The sequence below is a fragment of the Ictidomys tridecemlineatus genome, chromosome 10, assembly GCF_052094955.1.
Source record: "Ictidomys tridecemlineatus isolate mIctTri1 chromosome 10, mIctTri1.hap1, whole genome shotgun sequence".
Taxonomy (NCBI): domain Eukaryota; kingdom Metazoa; phylum Chordata; class Mammalia; order Rodentia; family Sciuridae; genus Ictidomys; species Ictidomys tridecemlineatus.
Window position 1 is genome coordinate 59,526,868 of NC_135486.1, and position 25,651 is coordinate 59,552,518.

At 52.2% G+C, this 25,651-nt stretch overlaps 1 protein-coding gene across 1 annotated transcript; it reads right to left on the bottom strand.

Annotated features, from left to right (window-relative positions):
- Nucleotides 1-672: 672 nt before the first annotated feature.
- On the bottom strand, nt 673-24,867 carry Abcb10 (ATP binding cassette subfamily B member 10). Its single transcript, XM_005320422.5, has 13 exons — nt 24,286-24,867; nt 17,113-17,313; nt 15,954-16,156; nt 13,334-13,468; nt 12,532-12,678; nt 11,599-11,734; nt 9,715-9,810; nt 8,630-8,839; nt 6,524-6,603; nt 4,940-5,120; nt 3,460-3,503; nt 2,579-2,613; nt 673-2,210 (listed from the first exon to the last, which is right to left on the bottom strand). Exons 1-13 carry the CDS (start codon nt 24,719-24,721, stop codon nt 1,979-1,981), a joined length of 2,136 nt encoding a protein of 711 aa, XP_005320479.2. The 5' UTR covers nt 24,722-24,867; the 3' UTR covers nt 673-1,978.
- Nucleotides 24,868-25,651: the final 784 nt, after the last annotated feature.

Consider the following 25,651-nt stretch of genomic DNA (forward strand, 5'->3'; position numbering starts at 1 on the left):
TCTTATTATGATTGCTTTTCTGTATTTGTTATATTTTTTATTTATTCCTGAATCTCTATAGAAAATTCTAGTAAGAAACCTAATATAGTGGGGCTGAGGTTGTGGCTCAGTGGTAGAGTACTTGCCTAGCATGCGTGAGGCACTGGGTTTGACTCTCAGCACCACATACAAATAAATAAAATAAAGGTCCATGAACAACTAAAAAATATTTTAAAAAAGAAACCTAATATGGTATAAAGTTGTGCAAGTGATAGACACAGATAAAGTTCACTACACATTTTAATATATGATATAAAATATTAAAGACATGAACAAGATGGGTACAGCAGCACACACTTGTGTTCACAGTGACTTGGGAGACTGAGGCAGGAGGATGGCAAGTTTGAAGCCAGCCTCAGAGGCTTAGTGAGACCCTGTCTCAAAATAAAAAAATTAAAAAGGCTGAGGATGTGGCTCAGTGGTAGTACACCCCTGGGTTCAATCCCCAGTACAAAAAAAAAAAAAAAAGTAAAGAAATCAAACATTTTATATTAGCAAGCAAAAATAATCATCAAACTCAATCTTGTAAATCCCTGTGAGGAACAAAAGAGACTCCCCCACACTTGACTTGTGTTTTGTCTGCCTTCTGAGAACAACATTGAAATAGCAAACTGTAGAGAACACACACAAAGCTTGTTAAAATGATCACCACAGATGTATTGTTTATCAATTCAAAGAACACTACATTCACTGAATCATTTTATTCATTATTAAATTCCCTTTTGTCAAAACAAAACAAAAACACAACACTCTATGCCTCTACTGAAACAGGATGCTTCTTCCAGGAGGTTCTGGAGGGAGGCCAGTCCACGCCAGCATAGCAACTCAGGCTCTGGCATCATCAATGTAGAAAAAGCAGTTTTTCCTGAGGCAACAGCAAGTTACCAGCATGAATCAGAACATGGCAAACATGTCTGTGCAGTTACTTTGTTTTAGTGACTGAGACATTCAGGTGAACAAGACTATGCTCATAAATACAAGAAGGGGGGCCACTGGTATCCTCCTCAGGACAGTGCCACAACAGAAGGTTCCGGGCTCTGTGGAGCAGGACGGCTTTCAAACTTCAAATATCTTATGGCTGAAAATGATAGCCATGTTATTCAGATTTTAGCTATATTAATGAAAGTTCAACAGTATTATAAAAACTATAAATTTTAGTTTCTCTGGGAATTATAAGCTTTTGACAGATAATTTTCAAATGCATACCTCACACAACTGACATGTAAAGTTCATGTTCATTCCTCTTTCTTGTGATACCCGGCAATTTGTGCCTTGCTCCAAGAGTACTCACAGAAACAGACACGGGAAGAGAGAACACAAAGCTTTCCAATTGGAGGAACCGCTTCCTTCCCGTGTTCAAACCAGTCAGGATTCCAGGTGCCAGGATGTTGGAGACCATGCATGTCGCACCCCAGGATCACATTGCAGGAACTCCAGTGCACAGGTAGCGTGAACGTCCCCTTCCTCTACCTAATGCTCTGCCTGGCAGCTTCGCTTCCCTGTTCCAGGCACAGTAAAGGCTAAGTTGCACTTCTACTACCCAGAGAAAGAACACTGGGTGACAATGTGTGCTAAGCTGGTCCACAGTCCTTGCTCCTTGTTTATAATTCCATTTCAAGAGCTCTCTCCACAATGGTTTGAATCTTTGAGGTCAGGCAAAGAGCACAAGGTGCTGGGCAACACTGTGCTCCCCTCCACCATGAAGGGGAGCACAGAACCAGGAGAGGGCCCTGGTGTGGGGACACTTAGAAAGTCACACTGCTAAAAGGTCTTGATAACAGAGATAGTTCAAAACAATATTTTTACATACTTTGGAAAAATAGACTTATTTCAAGTATCTTGAAGTGTGACTTGGGGATTTCATCAGTCTCTTGTGTTTTTCCTGCAGTGCCACCTTGCTTTAAAGCCTCCCAGGCTCAGTGCATGGGGAGCTGCTTCTTCACGCTGAGGGAAAGCTCTGTTTGCTCATTAGTCTTCTGTACATCCCATCTGGTCTTGAAAGCAGTTCTTCATGCTTTCCGTGTTCGGTGATTTTTCCACGGTCAAGAACAGCGACAACATCTGCATTCTTGATGGTGGACAGGCGGTGGGCAATGACTAACACTGTCCTTCCCTCCATCAGTCGATCCAGAGCCTCTTGCACAAGGTGCTCATTTTCGGCATCCAGCGCACTGGTCAGGGCCACAGGAGCAGACTTTAGTGCCAGAGCAGTACACAGCCCCAGGGCCACACTCCTTATGGTGAACTTCTGTTCTGACCCAAATTTCCCTGCTGGGAGCAGGGACAGCAAGGAGGCAGGCAGGACCCCCCACCTCTAGAACCACGCTGGCATCCAAGCAGAAGGCCCTGTTCAGGTGCCAACTGCAGGGATCAGGGCCCCTCCCGAGCTGGATGCCCACTGGTGCCCCTCTGTCCCCTGCCTCTTGACTGCCATTACTGGCCCAGACTGCCTCACTTCACTGTGCAGGGTCCCTCCTACAGTGGGACACTCCTGAGTGCCTTGTGCAGAACACAGCCCCACATGTGCACACACCCTCACCTGGTCGCTTCATCCAGGAGAAGAATTCTAGGGTTCTGAAGGGAAAATATTTAAAAGAAAAGAAAAAAAATGATTTTAGTGGAAAATACAAGTTTTCAGTAATAAGACAGAACCACATTTGACATGTGCCACAGTGTGGGTGGGCCTTGGAGCATCACGCTCAGGGAGGGACCACACTGGCGTGGTTCCACCTGGGCAACTTTACCAGGACAGAAGCATGGAGGACAGGGCAAAATCAGTGGCCAGCTGGGTCAGTAGAGGGAAAGAGGAGGGGCATGCACAGTGGAGGTCGGGCAGACACCATCAGGGCAATGAAGAGTTCTACAGTTGATTGTGGGTTCTGTGTTCAACCAACTCTAAATTTACTAACAGTCACTGAGAAGTACAGCCAAGATAGGTGAAGTTTATGCTATGGAGATTGTGCTTAAGTGAAGCTGCCTTTAACTCGCCGTATCCCTGAGGGGAACTTGTGGCAGAGGCTGTCCTCTGGGGCAGCTCTCTGACCTGTAGCCAGTGAGGCCCTTCCCTGGCCTGAGGTTGCCTGGACCTCAGCTCTGCACTGCTCAATCAGCAGTGGGTACCCAGGCCCAGCATGTGCTGGGTCCGCTGAGTTGGGATCACTGTGTGCAGATGGTTCTTGAGGACATGACTTGCTTGCTTGCTCTTCCTCATAGCCCAAAGCCACAACAGCTCCCGGCCTGAGAAGCCTTTGTTGAACTTGGATATGGCCGCTGGGCTCTGCTTACCTTCCACAAGAATGGTCGATCACCTACCCCCCTTCGCCCCCCAATGCAAAAATAAGGAAGAAAGACGGAAATTACAAACTGTGAGATATCCAAGTGAAAACGGTACCAAACCCAATCGAGAGGCTTCACACTTACCTTAAGCAGGGCTCGGGCAATTGCAATCCGCTGTTTCTGTCCACCTGACAAAAATAAACAAAAAGCCTTAACAAAAACTCTAGGAATACGCTTTCCTGATGAGGCATGTAGCCATGTGGAGGTACCTTCTCCAGCTGCCTACAGCTGGGATAGAGGGGAGAACAGAGACCTGTTTTTACAATACCTTGTCTTCCCATCAATCTCAGAATTAACAGCAACAACTTAGCTTCACTAAGGATGCCCTACCCAGGAGGTGTTATCTAAGTGTGTTACCCTACTAGGTGCACCCCAACTGACTCCCATTTTTTTTTAAAGAGAGAGTGAGAGAGGAGAGAGAGAGATAGAGAGAGAATTTTTAATATTTATTTTTTTTAGTTCTCGGCGGACACAACATCTTTGTTGGTATGTGGTGCTGAGGATCGAACCCGGGCGGCACGCATGCCAGGCGAGCGCGCTACCGCTTGAGCCACATCCCCAGCCCCCCAACTGACTCCCACTTTACAGAGGAAAGACTGAGGCACAGGCAGGACTGGGTCTCAGGATCAGCAGATGCAAGCCTAGTCTTGACCAACACAGTGTGGAGGGCTCTGCCTCCACCCATGCACTCCCCCTCAGGGGGTTAGGAGTTCAGATATGGGAGGCTTCTGGACAGCACTAGAAGCATCCAGAATAAAGGGCACCTGCACCTGCTTCCCCAGTAGACACTGGTCCTCACTCCTCCCATGTGTATGGTCTCCACTTAACCTGGAGGCCTGTAGTGACCCCCTGCCCTTTCACCTCCTGCCCCTCCATCTCCTGCCCCTCCCTTCCTCCAGGACTCCTCTCCAGCCTCAGGACACTCACCTCCCCACTAGCTTTGTGGTAAGGGCACTCCTTTCTGGCTAACTCACCCAGAAGTTTATTCCCTGTAGCCGGCACCATGGTGCCCTAGACCCGGCCCCTCACAGAAGCTAGCACAGGAGGACGCCAGGATGACCCTCCCTTGTCCAGGGCCAGTCCCTGGAGTAGCCGGCCATGGGCTACTTGTGCTTTGAGGCATTCTGGGTGCGGCCAGTGCACAGGGACCAAGTGCTGGGTCCTCTCAGAACACAGGTAGGCTAGAGCCAGTGCTGGAGAGCATCTCTGCCTCCGCAGGTGGGCATAGATCACTTGCTCTTCACAGCTGCCTTGCTCTACAGGTCTCTGAGTTTCCAGTCACAAAACATCTTTTCTCAGATGAGAAGAAACCTTGAGGAACTGAGTACTGCCCAGAAGCTGTTGGGACAGCTCTGGGCATTAGGAGAGGGAGACTTCGAAGCCATTCACAGAGGTCAGAGGCCACGAGGCTCTGCCCGTGGCTTTGAGGACAGGACCTGGCCATGGCAATGGTGCAGTCTGAGGCCAGGGAGCAGGGCACTCCTGTGAGTCCAGCATACAGGTGTGGGGGTGGGGTGGGGGAGTGGGGGGACACTACACGGCAAAGAGGAGACAACAGGCCCACCTGACAGCAGCACGCCCTTCTCCCCCACCACCGTGTGGAAGCCTCGGGGGAACTTCCGGATGAAAGCCGCAGCATTGGCGGCCTCTGCAGCCCTCTCCACCTGCTCTGCTGTCACCGAGGAAGGGCAGTCCGCACCATAAGCGATGTTCTCAGCAATAGAGCAAGAAAATAAAACTGGCTCCTACAAATTGGAACAAAGCATGTGTGTCACAAATTCCAAGGCAGAATTCAATAGCACCTCAGTGCCTTGGACTCTGCACAGCACTAGACCCAGATGGGCCCTCGGCACAAAGGACAGGCTCTGCTCTGGCTCTACATCATCGTCCTCCTGCTCCGGCCCCCCAGCACTCGGTGGGCCTCTGTCTTACCCTGAAGGTGAAGCCAGATTTAAAGATAGGTAGTTAGTGTAGTTAGGTAAATCGGGTCTAATATTGAATAAGATAAATAAAATGGAGGCCATTATAGAGAATGGAGTCCAGGAAACCAGAGCAGCACTTGGGGAAATTGAAATGTGAATGTCCCCAAGGCCTGGAGCCCATCCTAAGGAAATGTTAATGAAGCAGCTCCCAGCAAACAGGGAGGTGCTAATCAAAAGCTGCCCCAGGCCCTTCCAACCCAGATTACTCCTTCAGCCCACCTATCTCCCACCTTTTTGGGCCTTCCCACCTGCATTTTTTCCCTGCAAGATAAAGGGAAACAAAAGACATGAGTGTGGGAAAGTTGAAAGAAGACGTTAGCTATAAAAAGGGAAGACCTTCCCCTTCCACAGATTCTGCCTTTTGGGTACCCTTCTTCCTCTGGGAGAAGTCTTCTCTGCCTTCCTTTACAGTGTGCTTCTCTGGTGTTATACTTCAGCATTGGGGAAGCAAGATCTTGTCACCAGTAAACAGCGATAACAAAGGGGCCTGATCTGAGCACCTGCTATCCTCACCATGCTGCAGATGACACCCTGCAGAGTGTCAGCCCACATATACCTGAGTATATATACAAGAGCCCGCAGGGGTCAGCCCACATATACCTGAGCCCCTCCCTCAGGACTGGAGGACCCCTGTCCATCCCCTCCCAGATGACTCCTACTGAGGGTAGAGGGGCTCCTCCTCCTCCTGGGTGGGAGCATATCCTGGCAGCATGTGAAGGGTTCCTAAAGAAAGGCTGCCTGCAGCTTCTCTCCAGTGCTCAGCGTACACCCTGCCTAGCACCCATCACTGTGCCACTGGCCGCAGCCCAGAACTCTGAAACCTGAACTTCTCATGAGGGGCCTTTGCTTGTTTATTCCGAAAACCTGTCACACAAAGCAAGAGAATGGTTGGTGGTGACACGGGGCTTGGGACAAGCCCCTGAAAGCATCTGCAGTCTCCCTGCAGCCTCTAGACTACATGTATTCAGAGAAGCACAAGCCCCAGACCTGGATGAAGCCACTGCTTCAATTAGTTGACGCTTGGGATGTGGCAAAAACCTGCCACAGGATGAGCCTGACACTCCTGGAAATTTGTGTCCTTCTCTCTTGAGAGGTGCAAGTTCCAGAAAAAGCAAGGGGCAGAAGCAGCTTCAAAGAGTGAATGATGGACAGAGGCCTTGTCTCACCTGACTGACGGTCCCAATCTTGGATCTCAGCCAGGCTGGGTTCAGCTGGCGGATGTCATTGCCATCCAGAAGAACAGCTCCTTGTAGGGGGAGAACAAAGTCGCTGAGCGCCAGGCAGCCAACGGCTAACAGGAACACAGACTGTGCACGGTAGGAGAGTTCCAGTTGCAGGTTTGTGAAGTTTAATGACACTCCCTAAGTGGAGCCCAAGCCAGCATGTGAATTTCAGAGCTAAGAGGGGCCTTCTGGGCGCCAAGTCTAGGGCTCCCTCAGTCGTGGGCTAAGAGCCAGGCCCTATCACCTTCCTCGGCCTGTCCAAGCTCCTCCTCCTGGTGACTTGAGGCCCCACCTTCAGATGCCCCAGGAGGGGCTTTGAGTCAAAAGAGAGCTACCAGGGAGAGGCGAGCTGGTCCACTACTGGTCCTCCCAGGGGTGCAGTGCTGAGGTAGTGCCAGATCCCACAGCCACCTGATGGGCCAGCACTAGCAGTGGCCTTGAGTTCCACCTATTCTCAGGCAAAGATCTCAGAGTGCCCTGGAACACAACCTGGAATCTGCTTTATCAGCCCGCCCAGTGATTTTTGAGCTTTTATTACTCCTTAAAATATTCCCTGTGCATGAATCTAATCAAGGGGAATCTATTATCAGCCACCTGAGAATCTGACCCATGCCATGGCAGAGATCTTAAGTGATCAGAGGCCAACTTCACAGTCCTCACTAGCAGAATTACTTCTGCGTGCTGAGGGTACTCAGAGCTGAATGCTAATAACACCAGGAGTGCAGCTCCTCTCCAGCAGAGCTGAGATGCTGAGGGCCAGCTGGAAACCCAGGGGTGCTGTGCCCATGGAAGAGGCTCAAGGACAGCTCTCTCGACCTTGATTCTATTTGTTCTGCAAGAAACCAGACTTAATTTATTTTGATTTGATTTGTATCTACCTGGCTACGGTTATTTAAACTCAGCACTTCATAGCATGTCAAGAGTGAATCCCAACAGCAACTCTGGAGGCAACAGAATGGTCCCCCATCCAGAGCAGGTGGGGCTTCCTGGCTTAGGATCTGCAAGCCAAGTGTGCACAACACCTCACCAGCAGCATGTGGCTTAAACAAGAGTGCTAGAAGAGAAACTCTTCATGAAGTCACAACTCTAGTCACTAATAGTCGTTTGCTTGCTGACAACCGTTTTTTTCAATCCAAATCCAAAGAGATACACACTGATTATCTACTATGGGAAGGATGTAAAAAAGTGAAATCATGTGCTTTTGCTCTTTAGGACGTTGTAATTTGGGGCCAGGATTGTGGCTCAGTGGTAGAGAGCTCGCCTAGCATGTGTGAGGCCCTGGGTTTGATCCTCAGAACCACATAACAATAAATAAATAAAACAAAGGTATTGTGTGCAACTACAACTAAAAAATAAATATTTTTTTTAAAAAAAGACGTTGTAATTCAGTTAAAAATAAAATTAAAACTAGAATGACGGCTGGGTACGGTGGTGTACACCTGTAATCCCTGCAGCTCAGGAGGCCGACACAGGAGGATCACAAGTTCAAAGCCAATCTCAGCAACATAGTGAAGCCCTAAGAAACTCAGTGAGACCCTGTCTCTAAATAAAAAAACAGAAAAGGGCTGGGGATGTGGCTCAGTGGTTAAGTGCCCCTGGTATCAAAAACTAAACAAACAAACAAACAAACCCAAAAATCCATTAAGAAAATCCCTCCTAGTTCAAAACATTTCAACAGGGCTGTCACATGAGCATGAATCACTGATGGATGGTCAGATGGCCAGACTAAGTGTTTTCTCATGACCAATGAACACCCCCAGGCAGGAGCATCTCTGGAGCTCCTAGGGCTCCTATGCGCAGCACCTCATGCTATGAGGGGTGCCCAGCAGCCCAAGAGCCCCTTGTCTGCAAGCACTGCCTCACCTGCCTCACTCTTGTCCTCTCAGGGAGAGCTGGAATTCTGAGCTTGAAGAGGCAGAACACAAAATCTGGAAAACTGAGGATGCCTCCCACTTGGGGGAGTTCTTGCCTGGAAGGAGTGGCTGGTGTAGAGCACCCAAAGCTCTGCAGTCAGGAGGGTGCCCTTGCCCACAGCGTGGCATCACTTACCAGAAAGGGGGTCATACAGTCGCAGTAGGAGCGAGACCACAGTTGATTTGCCGGAGCCACTTGGGCCAACCAGAGCTGTGACAGATCCTGCCGGGATGGAAAGACTGAAATCCTGAAATATGGGCACCTCTGGACGAGCCGGGTAGGCAAAGTGCACGTTCTTAAACTGCAAGGCCCCCTGGAAGCTCTTCTCACGTAAAGTGACCCCTTCTGAAACACAGGAGGAACCCAGGTACTTAAGGCAAAAACCAAACTTGTCTGAAGATGGACAGGGGATAGGGAGACCCCTGCAGCCACTTAGAGGGCACTCCTGGGGAATGAAGGTGCAGACCTGTCTCTAAGGCTGGCCATGCAGCTTTTCTGTGGACTTTTCTGTGGTCAGCCTGCCTGGCCTAGCAGTGAAGGGAGATCCAGCCTCTGAGCAGTCTGATGTAAACCCACTGGCCTCTCCCAGCCTACTCTCCTGGTGCAGGGCGTCATATCACCCTGAATAAACACTTGATGACGGGAGTGTTGCGCAATAGTGGAGTCAGAGGTCTGCTCTGCCAGCGCCATTTGCCCTGGTGTGGGAGACAGGGCTCAGCCTCTCGTAGGGTGTGTGTCCAGGGCCATCACACTGGATAGCACCATCTTGCTGGACCTGCCCACCCCACAGTGTCTAGGAGCCCATGAGGGTGAAGAGTGGTCACAGCCTCTGCCAAGTCTGCTGAGTCTGTGAGCTGGCCCAGGCCCAGGGCTGCAGGAAGCTGCCCACAAGCAAGGAGGAGGCTCCAGCCACTCAGTACCAGGTCCTTCACCCCACCCCAAGTGCCAAGAAATGCAGTCTTTTAAATGTTAGGTCTGGCGCCTTCCTCCCATCCCAACCCCTCACAGGTCTGCTTGGTAAACTAGCTGTGGCCCTTCTTGGAGGTCAGTGTCCACACATCTAAGGATGGTGGCCTGTAGCAGCCGTCCTTCCTCGTCCCCTCTCATAGGAAGCCTGACCCTTTCCCTGCTGTGCATGGGGACCGTGTCCTTGTAATGTGCTGGACTTAAGAAGCCAGAATGCCTCACCCCCAGCAGACAGCAGCCTATTTCACACCCACCATCAATAGGCATCTGGGGCTGCCTCTCCAAGAGCTCCCAGAGCCGGCCGCCGGCACCCAGGCCTTTCATCAGCTCCGAGTAGAAAGAGCTCAGACCTGCAGGAGAGAAGCATCCATCAGCATGGCTCCGCAGCTCCATCCCATGGGAGCCCTGCAGAGGTGCACTTTAAGGTGAGATCTGTCACTTCTGAGTCAGGAGGTGAAACTGTCTTCACCATTCCCTGAATTCCTTGCTTCTGGGCAGTGAGCTAAGGCTGGTGTGCTGAAGGCACTTCCACCTTAGGTGTTTTCCAGTTTGGGTTGGTTATATGGACACAGCCCATCCCTCAGTCAGGGAGCCTCTGTACACAAAGCACTCTGAAAACTGAACCACAGGTGGGTGCGGTGCCCACGTCTGTCAGCTCAGCTGCTCAGGAAGCTAAAGCAGGAGGATCACAAGTTCAAGGCTAGCCTGCACAACTTAGCAAGACCCTCAAAATAAACTAAAAAAGGATTGGTGTGCAGCTCAGTGGTGGAGCAAGACAGAGGAAAAGCCTTTGCTTTCAGCTGTTACAACAAAACCTTTAAGTCAGACACCAGGTGCACTGACATCACAGGACCAGCATCCTTTAACCAGACCTCAGTCACTTGTCTGGCCTTTCCACCACAGGCTGGGAGGAAAACAAGGCCCATAGCCATCTGCCAGGCTGGCCGGGGTCTTGTGCGAGGTGCAGAAAAAATACTCCAGACTTCACAAAGGCTTTTCCCCTTCCAGGAACGGACAACAAAAGCTAAACCCTGAAAGACCCTCTCTCCCTTTTCTTCCTTTTTTGTTTTCAAGACAGTATCTCCCTATGCTGCCCAGGTTGGCCTTGAGTGATTAGGCTCCAGTGATCCCCCTGCTTCAGCATCTAAGCAGCTGGGAAAGCAGGCATCCAGCTCTGAGAGAGTCTTGGCAAAAGCAAGCAAGTCTGTTTCATGAACTCGATAATATGTCAAGCAAATGTGTCGATATATATATAAACATATATAGGGGCTGGGGATGTGGCTCAAGCAGTAGCGCGCTCGCCTGGCATGCATGAGGCCCGGGTTTGATCCTCAGCACCACATACAAACAAAGATGTTGTGTCTGCCGAGAACTAAAAAATAAATATTAAAAAATTCTCTCTCTCTCTCTCTCTCTCTCTCTCTCTCTCTCTCTCTCTCTCTCACACACACACACACACACACACACACACACACACACTCTCTCTTTAAAAAAAATAAAATAAACATATATATATATATATACACACACACACACACACACACACATATTACATCTGAGATTGAACCCAGGGGCTCTTAACCACTGAGCCAACCACTAAGTCACATCCCCATCCCTTTTTACTTATTTATTTTGTTTAGAGACAGAATTTTGCTAAGTTGATGATGCTGGCTTTGAACTTGCAATCCACCTGCTTCAGTCTCCTGAGCCTTACAGGCGTTACAGGCATGCATCACTGTGCCCGGCATGTGTTGATATTTTTAATTGTTCATTTTGAATATGGTTAGCTTTGTACAAAAGGAGCTTTATTCCTCAGTGATTTGCCAGAAGTAAAACTATCACCACCACAGGACTGTGTTTTCTGTGTCCACAGATGTTCAGCATCACCCTGGCCTCTGCGAGTAGCATCTGCATCTGTGAGCAGCGGCAGCTGTTTTAACAGCAGGGATAGATGGCTCCCAGCAATGCTGAGCTGCAGGAGGTCCACAAAGACCCTGAATGTCCCAGAGGGCCCACTGGCTACTCTCATAACTGCATTTTCTTTTAAAACCCAGTTGGAATAACATCATAGGGAATGTTTGTTCAGATGAAAGCCTGATTTTTAATTCATAAGTCCCCAGATCACGTAAATTATGTACCTCCAATGCTCAGTCCAACCCAGAAGGCATACATGAGGAAGGAAGAGAGTTCGCCCACCGTCATGTGGGCAGCGCCCATAAGCAGTCCTCCCTTGTACAGGACAGATAGCACGATCAGGTTCCCAGACAGTCCTGTCTGTAGGAGGAGAAAATACAGAGTCAGGGAAAACCAAGGGCCTCTTTGGACGCCAAAAGCAGGGACCAGGCCTTTAATTTCCTTCTTAAGACTTAAAATTTCATCTGGATTTCAAACAAAACAATGTTTCAAAATACTGAAATAGTATTAGTATTGCCATAATCTCATCACCATGAAAACCTAGGTGCTGAGACACCCACCAGGCTCCCATTCCACTCACTCTGTTCCGCTTGCAAAGGAAGACCGAGGACCCGTCCCCCTCACCTACACATCTGATGCTGTGACTCCGTACTGAGCTGGCCCTGGTGCCCTGCTAGACCATCAGATGGTGAGGGGCCTTGGTAAGGGCAGCCTTCTCTGGGTCACTGTTTCCATGTTAATTGTGGCAATCACCAAATCACCTCTAAAGTCCTTTCCAGTTTGGACATATCACTGAAATGTGTCCTATTTAGGTTTATGGCAACCGAGTTCTTACACTTCCTGCTTGAAAGGCTCTGAGGTTATCCAGGTACCTTAGTAGGTATCAAATTCATCTGTATCACAATGACACAGAGGCCTGTTCAAACACAGACTTGCTGCCCAGCCCTGGTCGAGGTCGGGAAAGTGGGAACTAAGAGGCCCAGGTGAGACTCACCCTGAGAACCAGCCCAACCTGCCTAGACCACCTTCTCCTCATGGTATTTACCTGTTTTCCTGATAGTGACTAAGTATTTTCTATTGTGTCAAGAGCCACAGAATAAACACCTCTCACAATACTAGCACCTGCTTTTCCATTCCTTCCAGAATGACCCACTTACTGCTCCAAAGAAGCCAGCCCGAGCAAAGGCCTCCTTCCTTGCCAATTGCATGACGTGGTCCACTCTGTGGGAGTATTTCTCCACCTCAGCCACCTCTTTGCCAAAGGCTCGCACGGTTCTGATATTTCCGATGCACTCCTCTGCTAGCTGCAGGGAACAGGTGCATTACAGGGAGAAGGGGCATACTTGAGTCTAGAAGCAGAAGCAAAGTGTGATTCTTAATTAAAACACTATCAATGGAAAGACACTCGTGAAACGCAGCTGGGTCAGGAAAGGATATAGGGCCAAGTACACAAACCACCCCACTGTTGAAAAGCACATCAGACAGACAGAGCCAGATGATTGACAGAGAACAGGCAGATGACACACAGGCTTATGCAGGTAAAAAGAAAGACTTTACAACATTGATGGTATTAATTCTGAATCAGGATTATCCATGTTTTTGTGTTTTCTCATATTTTCACATTTTTCCAATGATAAGCAAGCATGGCTTTATAACATGAAAATATCAAGTTATTTTCATTTTTTGCAAACCTGGTTTTGCAAGGCACTCTAGAGCTTGCTTATTGACTTAATGGAGGGCACAGTATCATCTAGAAACTATTACCAGAACATGACTAGCTTTTGGCCCTCCCAGAGACAGCAATAGCAAGACATGAGAGAGTGGGACAGTGTCAGGTCAGGTTGGACGTGCTCTGTGACGCGGTGCAATGACTGCAGAGTGAGGAAAGGGAGAGCTGTGCTCTGTGGCCCTTGCTCTGAGCCTATTCCCCTGGACACCACAGCACGGGGAGGCTGTTACCTGAGTGGCTTGTGCCAGAGAGTCCTGTGTGGCTTTGGACAGGTTCCTCAGGTATCGCCCATAAGCCACTGCAAGGATGGACATCGGAGGCACCACACTCAGGACAAAAGTGGCCAGGGCAGGCGAGACAAAAAACTGTGGGAAAAGTGGGGGTGCTCGTTAGGTGAAGCTGTAGTCCTCTCTGCTCTGTGCCAGGGAAGCGGCTTGACAGCACTGTCCCCAGGCCAGGCCGCCTGTCTCAAGAGAGCTTTTCAGACCTCTTTAATCTTCATAAAACCCCATGAGTGCTACACAGAAGTAAAGTGGCACACAGCCAATGGAGAAAGACGGGATGCTTGTGCTCAGGCCAATCCGTACACATCGGGGCAGCAGGTCCAAAAGTGGGGGCAGATGGGCGTCCAGCAGGGAGAACACCACCTGCTGTGCATGGCAGAGGTGTCCTGTCAACTCTGCAATCCAGTGACCTGTGAAGAGGCACTAGTGTCTGCTCAGCACATGACAGAACCCGCTAGGTCCCATTTGCACAGAAAGCAGGTCTCCTAACTGTCCCCAGGGAACACCAGGGACTGAAGGAAAAGTAACGGGCAGATCCGCCAATCAGGTCTTTTCTCTCAGGGGAAACTCCTGCCAAGCTCTCACACAGCGAGCAGTACCCAGGCGCTGGACAGAGGCCTGGCCCACAGGTGGGAGTTAGATGATAAGGAGGAAGAGGGGCACATTTCTGGGGCCACCGGTCTTGGGAGGCCTCTCCTCCACAGGGCCAAGTAAGACATGGGACTTGAGGAGGAGCGAGTATGCTCACAGGTCCACGAGGTACTCACAGGCTCAGGGAGCAGCTCACATCCGATGGTGTCCTCCAGGTAGAGAGGCACAGGCCCCCGGGATTCTCTAGGACTGGGGTGAGCCCAGACCACCCTCCCACCTTGTTCTGCATCCAGGCTTAATAAATGTCCTTCTGTTGCCTAACCAGGGTCCCAGCACCAGAAAGGGGCATTTGCGCCAGCACATGTTTTCACACAGGGAGAAAATGGCAGGGTGACGTGGGCAATATCCATTCTCAGGGGGTGGACCCCAGCCCTGTGCAGGAGGAACAAAGCCCATCACTCCTCCAGAGCTGAGGACCGATTTCAACGATGCTCCATAAGAGGACCACTGTGGCTGGAAGGTTGTTTTTACCCCCAGACTCCTGTGTAGGAACCCTAAACCCCAGGGTTGGAGATGAGGCCTGAGGAAGTAACTAAGGCCCAAAGAGGTCAGGGGCTAGGGGAGCATGCTTGCCAGGAGGGGCAGCTCTCTTCTGTGAGTGCATGGCAAGATGCTGGTCACTGACAGGTCAAGGGAAGAAGCCTCAGAATGACCCTGGAATCGCAGCTTCCAGACCACAAGAAACACACGACTGCTCTCTAAGCTTGTGGACCTCAGCTATGGCATCCAGTGAAGGGGGCAGGCCCTTCACACAGGACTCCTCCTACACTGGACTCTCACTCACAGTACAGAGCTTCCCCAACTGCCCTCTCTTGAGCCCCAGGACCATGAAGGCACTTGAGTGTGGGAAGGTATATGTTCCCGGGGTCTGTTTCTCCTGCAGCTATAAAACCATGACACTTCAAAGCTCTTTTCTGCCCTGTACAACAGATCTAGCAGGTAGATGCTAGCAACAGGTCCTTCCGATCCCTGCCGATGCTAAGAGGGATACAGAACAAGACAAAAACTCTTCTTCTTGTAAGAAAGCGTTACAGGGTATGGCCCTCAGCCCCCCATTCAGATACCGCCCATTCAGAAACCGCTGTCAAACAAGAGCCTCAGGTGGCCCTGGGCACATGAACTATGGCAGGTGTGGCAGGAAAACTGAATTGCTGATTTCACTTAGGGTTAATTAAGATCAATATTCCATGATTGGCAAGCTTTCAAGTATGCCTGCAAACCCTCCTCATGTCAAACTACTGTTTCACTTGCAAATTTTAGGAAATCTAAAGTTGGATCAGGCCTTGCCAGGGAAAATTCTGCACCCATATCGAGATGTTCCTTACACTTGGAGCTTGGAGTCATAATATGTAAAAAGTAAAATACAGTTCCTCACTAGTGATTGTGACAGGAATTACACGTCAAGATGATAACAGTCATTCACACTGTTAAACAAACACCACCATCATCAGCCCTATGTCCTTTCGCTTTTCTGAGCATGGTCAGAACACTAAGGTCAGGACAAGGCTTTGCCACGGCCATCAGGCCAGCTGTGCTCGTCTGAGAACAAACACTGCCTGAAAGTGAGGCGAGCCAACTATACAGGCCGAGCCAGCCACCAAGGACAGCACAGCCAGGGGTGCAGAGCCCCTTGCAGGAGCACAGCTGCCACCATGCAGAAGCGTGGTCTACTCCCGCAGGCCCAGCTCCCCTGCCTCCCACTGCTGGGTTTCCAGGGCTCCCGCATGCTCAGAAAACCTAGCAACATCGAGAGGGGCTATTCTGTGGAGCTTCTGGAGAGATGCAGGGAGCCCAGTGGGAGAGGAGACCCCGTCACTGCAGCCTCCAGGACAGCTGGCCTCCACCTGTCAGGCTGCAGAGGCCTGGCCCAGCCGAGCCCACCCAGCCAGCAGGTCCCCAGGAGAAGCCCACCTACCATCATGCCAATCCCAACTGAGGCCTGGGCTCCAGCCCTGAGCCCGTCCGAGAGGTTTTCAGTCACTGAGCGCCCCAGGAGCGCAGTGTCCGAGGACAGGCGGTTGATCAATTCTCCTGTGCGAGTCTTGTCAAAGAAAGCAACATCCTGCCTCAAAACAGAGGAGAACAGCGAGGTTCGCAGCCTGTTCACAATGCGCTGACCTGTGGAGCAAGCAGAGGGCTCTCAGAGTGCTGCCCGTCACCAGGAGGGCTCTCAGCGTGCTGCCTGACATCAGCAGGGCTGGAGTAGGGCTGCCTGTGAGGGTTCTCAGTGTGCTGCCCATCACCAGGAGAGCACTACGGCTGCACACAGCCTGTCACTGACTTCCTCCTAGGATGGACAGTGCTGCTGATGAGAAGACAGGAGGTGCACAGAGAGTATCATGAAGAAGCTCGAATACATTAAATCTTTCCCATTTTCTTATTTATTTTTTGGCACTGAAGGTTGAACCCAGGGGCACTTTACCACTGAACTCATCCCCGTCGTTGGTAGTTTTTCACTTTGAGTCAGGGTCTCATACGTTGCTGAGGCTGGCCTTGAACTTGTGAGTCTCCTGCCTCAGCCTCCCCAGGTGCTGGGTTTACAGGTGTGCGCCACCACACCTGGAGATTACACTGATCTTTAAAAGGTAATTTTTCTCCTTCCTGGCACCTCTTTTGCAATGAGCTCTGGTGTGAGAACTAGTGAATTGTGCACGCAGTGTTTTATTAATGGAGCGGCACAACAGCCCTAGAGGCAGTGCCCTGGCGTCGGTGTTGAGTGTTTTCCTGCCTGCTAACAAGTAGACTTCTCAGAAGAAATACAGCAAAGTTGCCACCTCCGCCGCTACACAGCACAGGGCAGAAAGCAGGGTGCCATCCTTAAAGCCTCGGGTGCCAACCTGCAGCCAAGGGCCTTGTTCTCAAACCTCCTTTAAGACCCACGTGGCATTTCTCCCACTGCTGAGCCCAAGTAGGCAAAACAGAGGCAAGAAGAGAGGGCTGGAGCAACAGCAACTCCAATGTTATTTCTGGCTGACTGGGATCTGCTGCCCTGAATGTGATGCTGGCAGAGAAGAAGAGCTGGGCTGGCTCAGTGGGCCCCTGGCCTCTCTGGAGACTCGCTGCCCGAGACCCACCTGAAGACTGCATGAGGTAGACACGGACGGCATTGGCAGCTGCACCACACAGGAACACGCAGGACAGCCCCAGGCAGAGGTCAGTCAAACTGGCACTACTGTCCGTGGAGGGGCTGGCATAGATGACATCGATGACCTTCCCCAGGAAGAAAGGGGCAGACATGGTAACAACACTGGACACGGCCAGAAACCCAACAGCGGCTGGAAGACAGAAGGCGGCTTAGTGGGGCAGCTGCTTGGGCTCCTTCTCAACTTCCAGACTGCAGGTCGACCCCAGGGGCATGCCACACACCCTGAGAGTCAGCAGGGCATCCCGGATACCATCCTGGCCTCTCCCCACCCTGGCACTCTGTTGCAGCTGTGGACACCTGCTTCTCCCTTGGCATCCTCTCTCCCTTAGCTACAGGACAGACTCCAGGTCAGGCTGGACTCTGTCTAGTATTGCAGACCTCTGAATGACCTTTGGGAAGCAGTCTCTGGACCTGTTACACATCACTGCTGCTGGGGAATCAAGCACTGGGGCCTCAGCACGTGTGGAAATGAATTAGGACACGCGGGTTCGTGTCCCTGAAGACAGACTAGGGGAGAGTCCTGTGGGAAGAGGAGGTACTACAGAATCGAATCAGGAGCACACAACACAGGCATCTGCACCTGTGGGAGGGCAGCAGTGAAGTCTGAACCAGAGCTTGCCACTGTGGCTGTGGCATTGGCAAAGGGCACGTGGCGTGCCAGCCGAGCCATGAGCCAAGCCGTGGAGCTAGCCCCTCCCACTGCTGAGAATGCAACTGGCACGATCTTGATGGAGAGCAGCCTGGCCCGGAGTCCCTCAGACTGAGAACGAACAATGCCTTTGATCCAACAAGGCCAGCTCTGAAAAATTCCTGCAGACACACTTCCACAGGCAGTCAAAACAGACTCAGCTGGGTGCCGTGTACCCACTGAAATCACAGACACTCAGGAGGCTGAGGCAGGAGGATCAAAAACTTGAGGCCAGCCTCAGTAACTGAGTGAGGCCCTAGACTGTGTCTCAAAACAAAAAATAAAAAGGGCTGTGATGAGGCTCAAAGTTTAAGCGCCCCGGGTTCAATCCCCAGCACCAAAAAAAAAAAAAAAAAAAAGAAGATGATGATTCAAGAGTGTTCACTAAGGCACTGCTCATACCAACAAAAAAACATTCTACTCTTCTGTTGGTGGGGAACAAATGAGATCTACTTTGCAGCATTGATTTTACAAATGCTGTGTAGTCGTTAAGAGGACAAGGTAACCTCACAGGCATGGAAATGGAACCTCCACCAGGATCACTATTGGTTAAAACAAATTCAGGACACAAATGCCCACGCGTGTGCCGTCCTTCTCCCCACACTTCTTATTGGTGCCTTACAGTTGCACATTTGTGTGGTCTTTCACTTTTTGGTTTTCCAAGTTTACATGTGTGCAGGGCACCTGCGCAAGAGTGATATCTAACAGCCCCCCAGGTTCCGTCCAGGAGCAGCTCTAGGCAGGTAGGTGCAGCATGGCTTCCCATTTGCTGAGTGCCTCTGGTTTGGCGCTCAGTGCACACGTCACACTTAAGGAACCCACTAAGAACCACTGGTCCCCGCTAGGCTCAAGGTGGACAGAGCCCTGTGAAGAGGAGCCCCAGCACTAGGCGGACAGACGGTGCTGGCTGGTGGCTGGCACACACAGTCACAGGCTTAAGGAGAGCAAAGTGTAGGCCTCACAGCAGCTGGTGTGCCCAAGAGCTCTGGGAGCGCAAGCCTGGGAGTGCAAGCCTGGGAGTGCAAGCCCGAGAGCTCCGGGAGTGGAAGCCCAAGAGCTCCAGGAGTGCAAGCCTCCCCTCCCCAGGCTCTGCCGCCCCACTACTGCTTCCTCCTCTCCTCTTGGGTCTCCGTCTGCCACTGGCTGGCCATCTAAGTGTGCCTGACTTGCTCTGCGTCCACCAGGACAGGAGTGATTTTGGCCTGCCCTGCACCCTGCTCTTCCCCACCTCTGCAGGGGTGGGCACAGAGTGAAAGTTCTACACCTGTCGAATGAATGAGCGAACTGACCTTTGGCAAAGGTGGCAGCAAAGGCTCATCAGCCCAAAGTCCTCCTGCACCCCACCAAGAACGTGAGGCCTGGTTTAAAAACCAGTGTGTCTCTCTGGCTAACATGACACTGGCCAAGGCCGGCTCACCTTGATGTAAGGCCAGGTCTCGTTTCAAAGCACGCTGCGCCTGGCCACAGTGCCCCAAGGGACTGCAAGTACTGAGAGCTCCCCGCTGGGAAGAGCCGTCCCAGGGCCCAGGACCAGCATAGAACCCCCCCCCAGAAGTACAGCACATGTGTAGTACCACGAAGGTCCGTCTCCCCCACTGCACTGGTTTCTCACTCCAGTGAATGGAGCGCCCTGGTGTCTGACTCTGAGGTCTCACACCATCAAGGGACTCAACACAGAGGAAGGAAAGGCTAGATTCAAGCCCCCTGCAGGGTCACACACCCTCAGGTTTGCTTTTCATTCATCTGAACAGATATCTTAAGGGTGAGTGTGTGTTCGGTTGGCGATCGGGTCTCACTATGCTGCCCAGGCTGGTCTTGAACTCCTGGGCTCACATGATCCTCCCACCTCAGCCTCCCAAGTGGCCAGGATCACAGGAGCATGCCACACACCCTGCTTAAAATACACAGCAGCATGTGTTACTGCCATGTGCCTCTTTCTATCACAAGTCAAATGTAGGTAAAGTGAAGATTTCTCCAGCTTTGGGTTGACCGTATCCCTGTGGTCATGGCCTCGCTGTGTGTCACTGTCTCTGACATTGACAGTCAATCTAACTTGCATCTCAGACCCTTGTGAAACTTGTCCCCACCCTTCCTCCAGGACTAAGCCTCTCCCTCGGCCCATCCATCTCTGCCTGACAGGGCTCCAGCCTCTTCGGCTGCATCTCCTGGTACCTTCAGCGCTGCTCTCTCCCCTCCTTCCCTGGCATGGCATTCAGAAACAAGGGAAATACCCTTCGGAAGAGAGGGGAGCAAGTGCAGACTCAGGCTGCTGGGGCAGACACTGGGCTCTCAGAAGAACAAGGCTTGGGGCCAAGCAGCCAGAGGGTGGAATGAGGCAGGGCTGGCAGGATCCCACGTCTGGCTGAGCCGCCTGACCCTGCACAGGCCGCTCAACTCCCCTGTGCCTCAGTTTCTATTTTGCGAATGGCAGTACAAATTACACCTCCCCAAGGAGCTGCTGTGAGGAACAGACTGGATGTGTCTGGAGAGCCTGTGGTCCAGGGCCAGTCCCAGCAAACAAAACCGGCTGTCACCTTTGGTACCATCAGTGCAGGAATGGTCCCACCTGGCCTGAGCCACAGGGGAAGGCAGCTGGGGAGGGAGCAGCTTTGGTTTTCAGGCTGTTGGGAGACATGCTGAGGAGGGGGTGGTATGGAGGAGCACAGGAGGGGAGGCCAGGGGCCCTGCATGCAGGGAGGGAGGGGAAGGCACAAGGGGCCAGCAGAAGGGCAGAGGGCTCAGCAGACTCCACAGGTTCCTGGAGGGAGTTGCAGATGAGTCCCCGAGCCCCAGGTGCGCCTGCTGCCTCTGCCCACACTGGCTCCTGCTCATAGAGGCCAGACCTGCCCCACCAAGAGCGAGGGGGCCACCCAGCAGACCATGGGAGCCACCCATGTAATGCAATTTTCTAGTTGCCACATTAAGGAAAGGAACAGGGCACCAGACGCGGTGATGCACACCTGTGATCCCAGTGGCTCAGGAGGCTGAGGCAGGAGGACTGTAAGTTCAAAGCCAGCCTCAGTGACTTAATGAGGCCCTAAGCAACTTATTGAAACGCTGTCTCAAAATAAAAAGGACTAGGGACATGGCTCAGTGGTAGGCACCCCTTGATTCAATTCCCAGTACCCCCCACATCAAAAAAGAAAAGAAATAAAGCTAGGGCCAAGGCTCTGGGTTCTAACCCCAGTACCATAAAAATAATAATGCTGGGCACAGTGGCGCACGCCTGGGATCCCAGCAGCTCAAGAGGCTGAGGCAGGAGGATCGCAAGTTCAAAGCGAGCCTTAGCAACGACGAGGTGCTAAGCAACTCAGTGAGACCCTGTCTCTAAATAAAATTTTAAAAAGGGGGCTAGGGATGTGGCTCAGTGGTTGACCGCCCCTGAGTTCAATTCCCAGTACCAAAATAATAATAACAATAACAATAATAATAATAATGTTTAAAAATAGATAATATTAAATAACATTTTATTTGACCCAATGTATCTAAACCATTATTTGCATGTAACTGACGTTTTACGATTCTCTATCCTTTCAGACCTGACGGTATTGACATCATGCTCAACGCCAGCCACATACCACACAGCTCTGTTGTGGAAGGCCAGCATTATCTCTGAAACAGGTTTCTGTGGCACTGGAGGGTGTCCCATGTGGAGGGTTCACCCTCCCTGTCCTTGAGCCCCATCTGGTGTGGATCCTGCCCTGTCGAGCTCTAGGAAGCAGCACCCTGAGCACTCCCTGGCCTCCCCTCCATAGTGGCATGGCCACTGTGTTCCCTGTGCTTGCTGTAGGGGCAGCTCAGCCAGTGGCCCCCTCTCACATCACCCAGCCCCTTGGTAATTCAGGGAGCAGTACCCCTGAGCTCTCCACCCAGGTACCAGCTGAACATGAAGGGTAGGTAGTGTCCACAATCTAACCACAGAGCCACCAGGACTGTGTCCCCACACACCCCCAGGGAGATGGGCTGCCTCCCAGGGCTGAGGCCACACAAGAAGACTCTGGGCTGGAAGCACCTCCTGGCAGCACAGCATCCTGAGGCCCAGGCTCACTGGAGGCTGAGCCCGGCCTGCCTATCTGTGGGTCATGCAGGAGGCCTGAAGAAACACCTCCTATCTGGAAGCACACATCTGCTCCTCCTGGGCTCCACGCCCCCTGGGGCTCCTTGTAAATGATAAGAAGAAGAGTTATCAGTGCAAAAGGCTCTGGCACTTCTCTGCCCAGGGAAAGAGACAGCAGCATATAGAGCAAGTCAGAGGACAGTAGTTCCCCTGAGGAGGAGTGGAGACAGCTAATCGTGCCTAGCAGGCATCTGCAAGCATGTCTGAAGGCAGGCTCTGGTGTTCCAGCTCCTGGCACAAACCGATGACATCAAACAGAACCACACAGTTCAGGAGCACACTGAGCAAACTGCTAAGACATGGAGAAGGGTTTTTACTCAAATATAAACCTACTTTTGGGGGGTGTGTTTGGTGCTGGGATGGAGCCCAGGGCCTTGAAGGAGCTAGGCAAGTAAGTACTCTGCTACTGAGCTTCAGCCCTAGCTAAACCTACATTTTTGGATAGGGATTTTCCCACTAAAATTAACAAATTAACACTGGAATTCCTTCTTGTCACCTCAGCTGTTGTGGCATCTCAACTTGAAGACATACAACTGCTCCATACCCGTAGCACTCGGAGACAGCCAACACCTGGATGTTCTTAGGATAATCAGCTACCAATTAATAGTGATCCCCACTAACCCAAACACCAATCCCAGATGGCCCTGATAAGCTATCTATGACAACTTCTGAGGAGACCCTATGGCCTAAGGAGGGCTTTTCATCAATTTCCTCAGGACATAAAATATGCCCTATCTGTTAAAAAAAAATTGGTGTACTGACCACAGGTTTATTCCTGAAATCACACATTTAACATTCCAACAAGGCAGACCACAACAGCTCCCACCAGGAGGGACAGTCCTTGGTTGTCTAAGGCACTCTTTACAATATGCTAGCATAGGACAGGTGGGGACTGTGGGAGTGACAGGAGCGGTCACAGGACAGGCAGGGCTGGCCCCGGTGATCCCAGCACACTTGGAAACCCTGACATCTGATGATTCAGAAATAGAGCAAAACTGGATGTCTCCACCAAGCCCCAAGCCACTTATCGGAGCACCGGGCACACTGTGGGACCCTTGTGTCTCTGATACCCCATGGGGGCCTGGGTCATTTGGTCCTTTATGTAAGGTACTTCCCCTCAGCCTCACACATTAAGAGCTGGACACTGGAAGATGGACCAGCCCCAGTCTGTGAGACGGCTCAGCCCAGGGAGACCTCTTTTCTCAATACTCTTCTAAAAGAGGAAAAGGACCTTTTCCATCAAAATCTACAACAATCAACTGAACTGTGAAATGACTCTCTTTATACCTAAGCACCCCAAGAATCTCCTAGACTCCCAAGTGGGTGGCAGATGAGAGGTGGCACCTGCCTGCTGCCCTCTGGTGCAAATCTGACCTGAACCCAAACTCTGCCCTCAGGAGGGCACTTTCCATGGCAAGGAACTGCCAGCAAGGAATTCTGTGGCAGGAACAACCTCACAGGCCCTTCTCTCCAACCATAAAGATGTCCTCCTTTGTCTCTTTCCACTGAGTTAGAAGCCCAGCAGGGGAAGGGCCCTCCATCTCTGCCTGCTAGCTATGTAGACATCCCTCCAATGGTTAAGACAAGCAGTGGCCTAGCAGTAACCCCAGCCATTCCAGAGGCTGAGGAAGGAGGGAAGCTGAGGAAGGAGGACAGAAGTTTAATGCCAGCCTGAGCAACGTGGTGACACCCTATCTCAAAGTAAAAATAAAAAGGGCTGGGATGTATTTTAGCAGCAGAGCGCCTCTGGGTTCAATCCTCACTACCATAAATAATAAATTAAATGTTCTCTATTTGTATGTTGTTTCTAAAATCATTCATTTTGATTTCTTTTTAAAAAAAACCACTCGATTACAATTCTATGGAATAAGGTCCAGTTTCTTTGCCAGGGCAACCTGGGAGTCCTGGCCAGGTGGTCACCGATCACCACTCAGGGTAATCAGGAGGTGCGTCGTCGAGGTTCGCACAACTTTGTATCACCTGATGAAAGACTGCTGAGTGCTTGATTAAAGAGCCCAGTCCCGGTCACCTTTTTAAAAATGGTTCAAATGCTGGTGCAAAGTAGGTATATTTTTGGCAGAAATAATTTTTTAAAAAGAGGGAAACTCCAATTCATTCAGAGAATGTCCCAAAGGAGATGCTCCCACGAAGCCGGTGGCTGGAAGCGCCAGCCCATGGAGAGCCCAGGGCAAGCCCTACAAGAGGCGCGGCCACCTGCAGGTCTCCACCGCCCCGACGGCGTCCAGGCGAGCCAGGCCACTCCGCGCGCAGCGGCCCCTCGCGGCACCGCTCCCTACCTGCCAGCCTCCCGCGCTCGGGGCGCACCAGCCCCAGCAGCTTCCGGGCTTCCGAGCGCCCGGCCACAGCGGGGCGCAGCCGCCAGTCTTCCCCGGGGCTCGCTGGTGGCCCGTGCCGCCCAGCCTCTGTCCCGGCCCAGCGCCCCGGGGCCCGCGCAAGACCCGCGCCGCCCGGCAATCCCGGCCGCGCTGACAGGAGAGTAGGGGCTCTGGCGGCCCGGGTCCACTCGTGGGCCGACGATGTCCACGCGCAGGCAGCAGGGGTCCACGCGCGGGCGGCCCGGGTCCACTCATGGGCCGACGCTGTCCAGGTGCCGGTTGCCGGGGTCCATGCACGGACGGCCCGAGTCCACTTGTGGGCCGAAGATGTCCCCGCGCGGGCGGGTGGGGCCCGCCGCGTGAGCAGCAGCAGCGGCCAGGCTAGGGGGCCACGCATGGCGCCGCGTCCAACCGGAGCTTCTCACCCGCCAGTCCCGCCACGCGCCCGAGGACCCCTCCGGCTCGAGCGCAGGGCGTGGACGCCGCGCCGCCCGCCCCTCCCCGGCCGCTGTCACCCGCCCCATCAGGCCAGCGCCCCCAGGCCGCGCCCGCCTCCGCCTCCGCCGCGGCAAGGCCCACCCCGGGGCGGCCCCAACCCGCGCCACCCCGAGCGCCCCCGCCGGGCAGCCAGTGCCGCGCACGGGCCTCGGAACTGGGCGCCCGCGCCTGCGCACTGCAAGGTTCCCGGTCGCTCCCCCGCGACCTCCGCGTGTGGCACTGGGGCGAGCGGCCACGTTCTCAGGCCGGAGACCGGCGGAGCGCACTGAAGTGGCGTACGCGGCCCTGGGGGTCTGGAGGCGCGAGGGAGGGGCGTTGCGGGGAACCGATGCGGGGACGCGGTGGAGCGGGACAGAGGCGAAGGGGAGGGGCAGGCGGAGGGCGGGTCACTCTGGTGCAGAGTCCTGGCGGAGGCGCGGAAGCCACCGGGAGGACGCGGCTAGGGGAGGCGTGGAGGAGAGGGCTGGCAGAGAGAAACTGGGATGACCTGGCGTGGGGTCACCGGGCCGCCAGAAGACCACTGGAAGGATCCACGCGCTCAGGGAGAGGATGCGCCCTGAGTCTTCGTGGGCATCTGCGCTGCAACCGCGGGAAACCATCCGGCCCTCTCGTGAGCGCGGGCAGTGCAGAGTTCTGTGGACTCCTAGGTATTTTCACCGGACTCACCTCAGTTGTCTCACAAAACGAAAGCAAGCAAAAACTTCAACAATCAAGATAAATATTTCAGTGTAATTTTAAGAATTTTAAGAAATCAAGAGAAATGCAAAAAAAAAGTGTTCATAATGAACAAAAGTTTAAAATTCCAAATGCGGGATCCAGCCCCATTCAC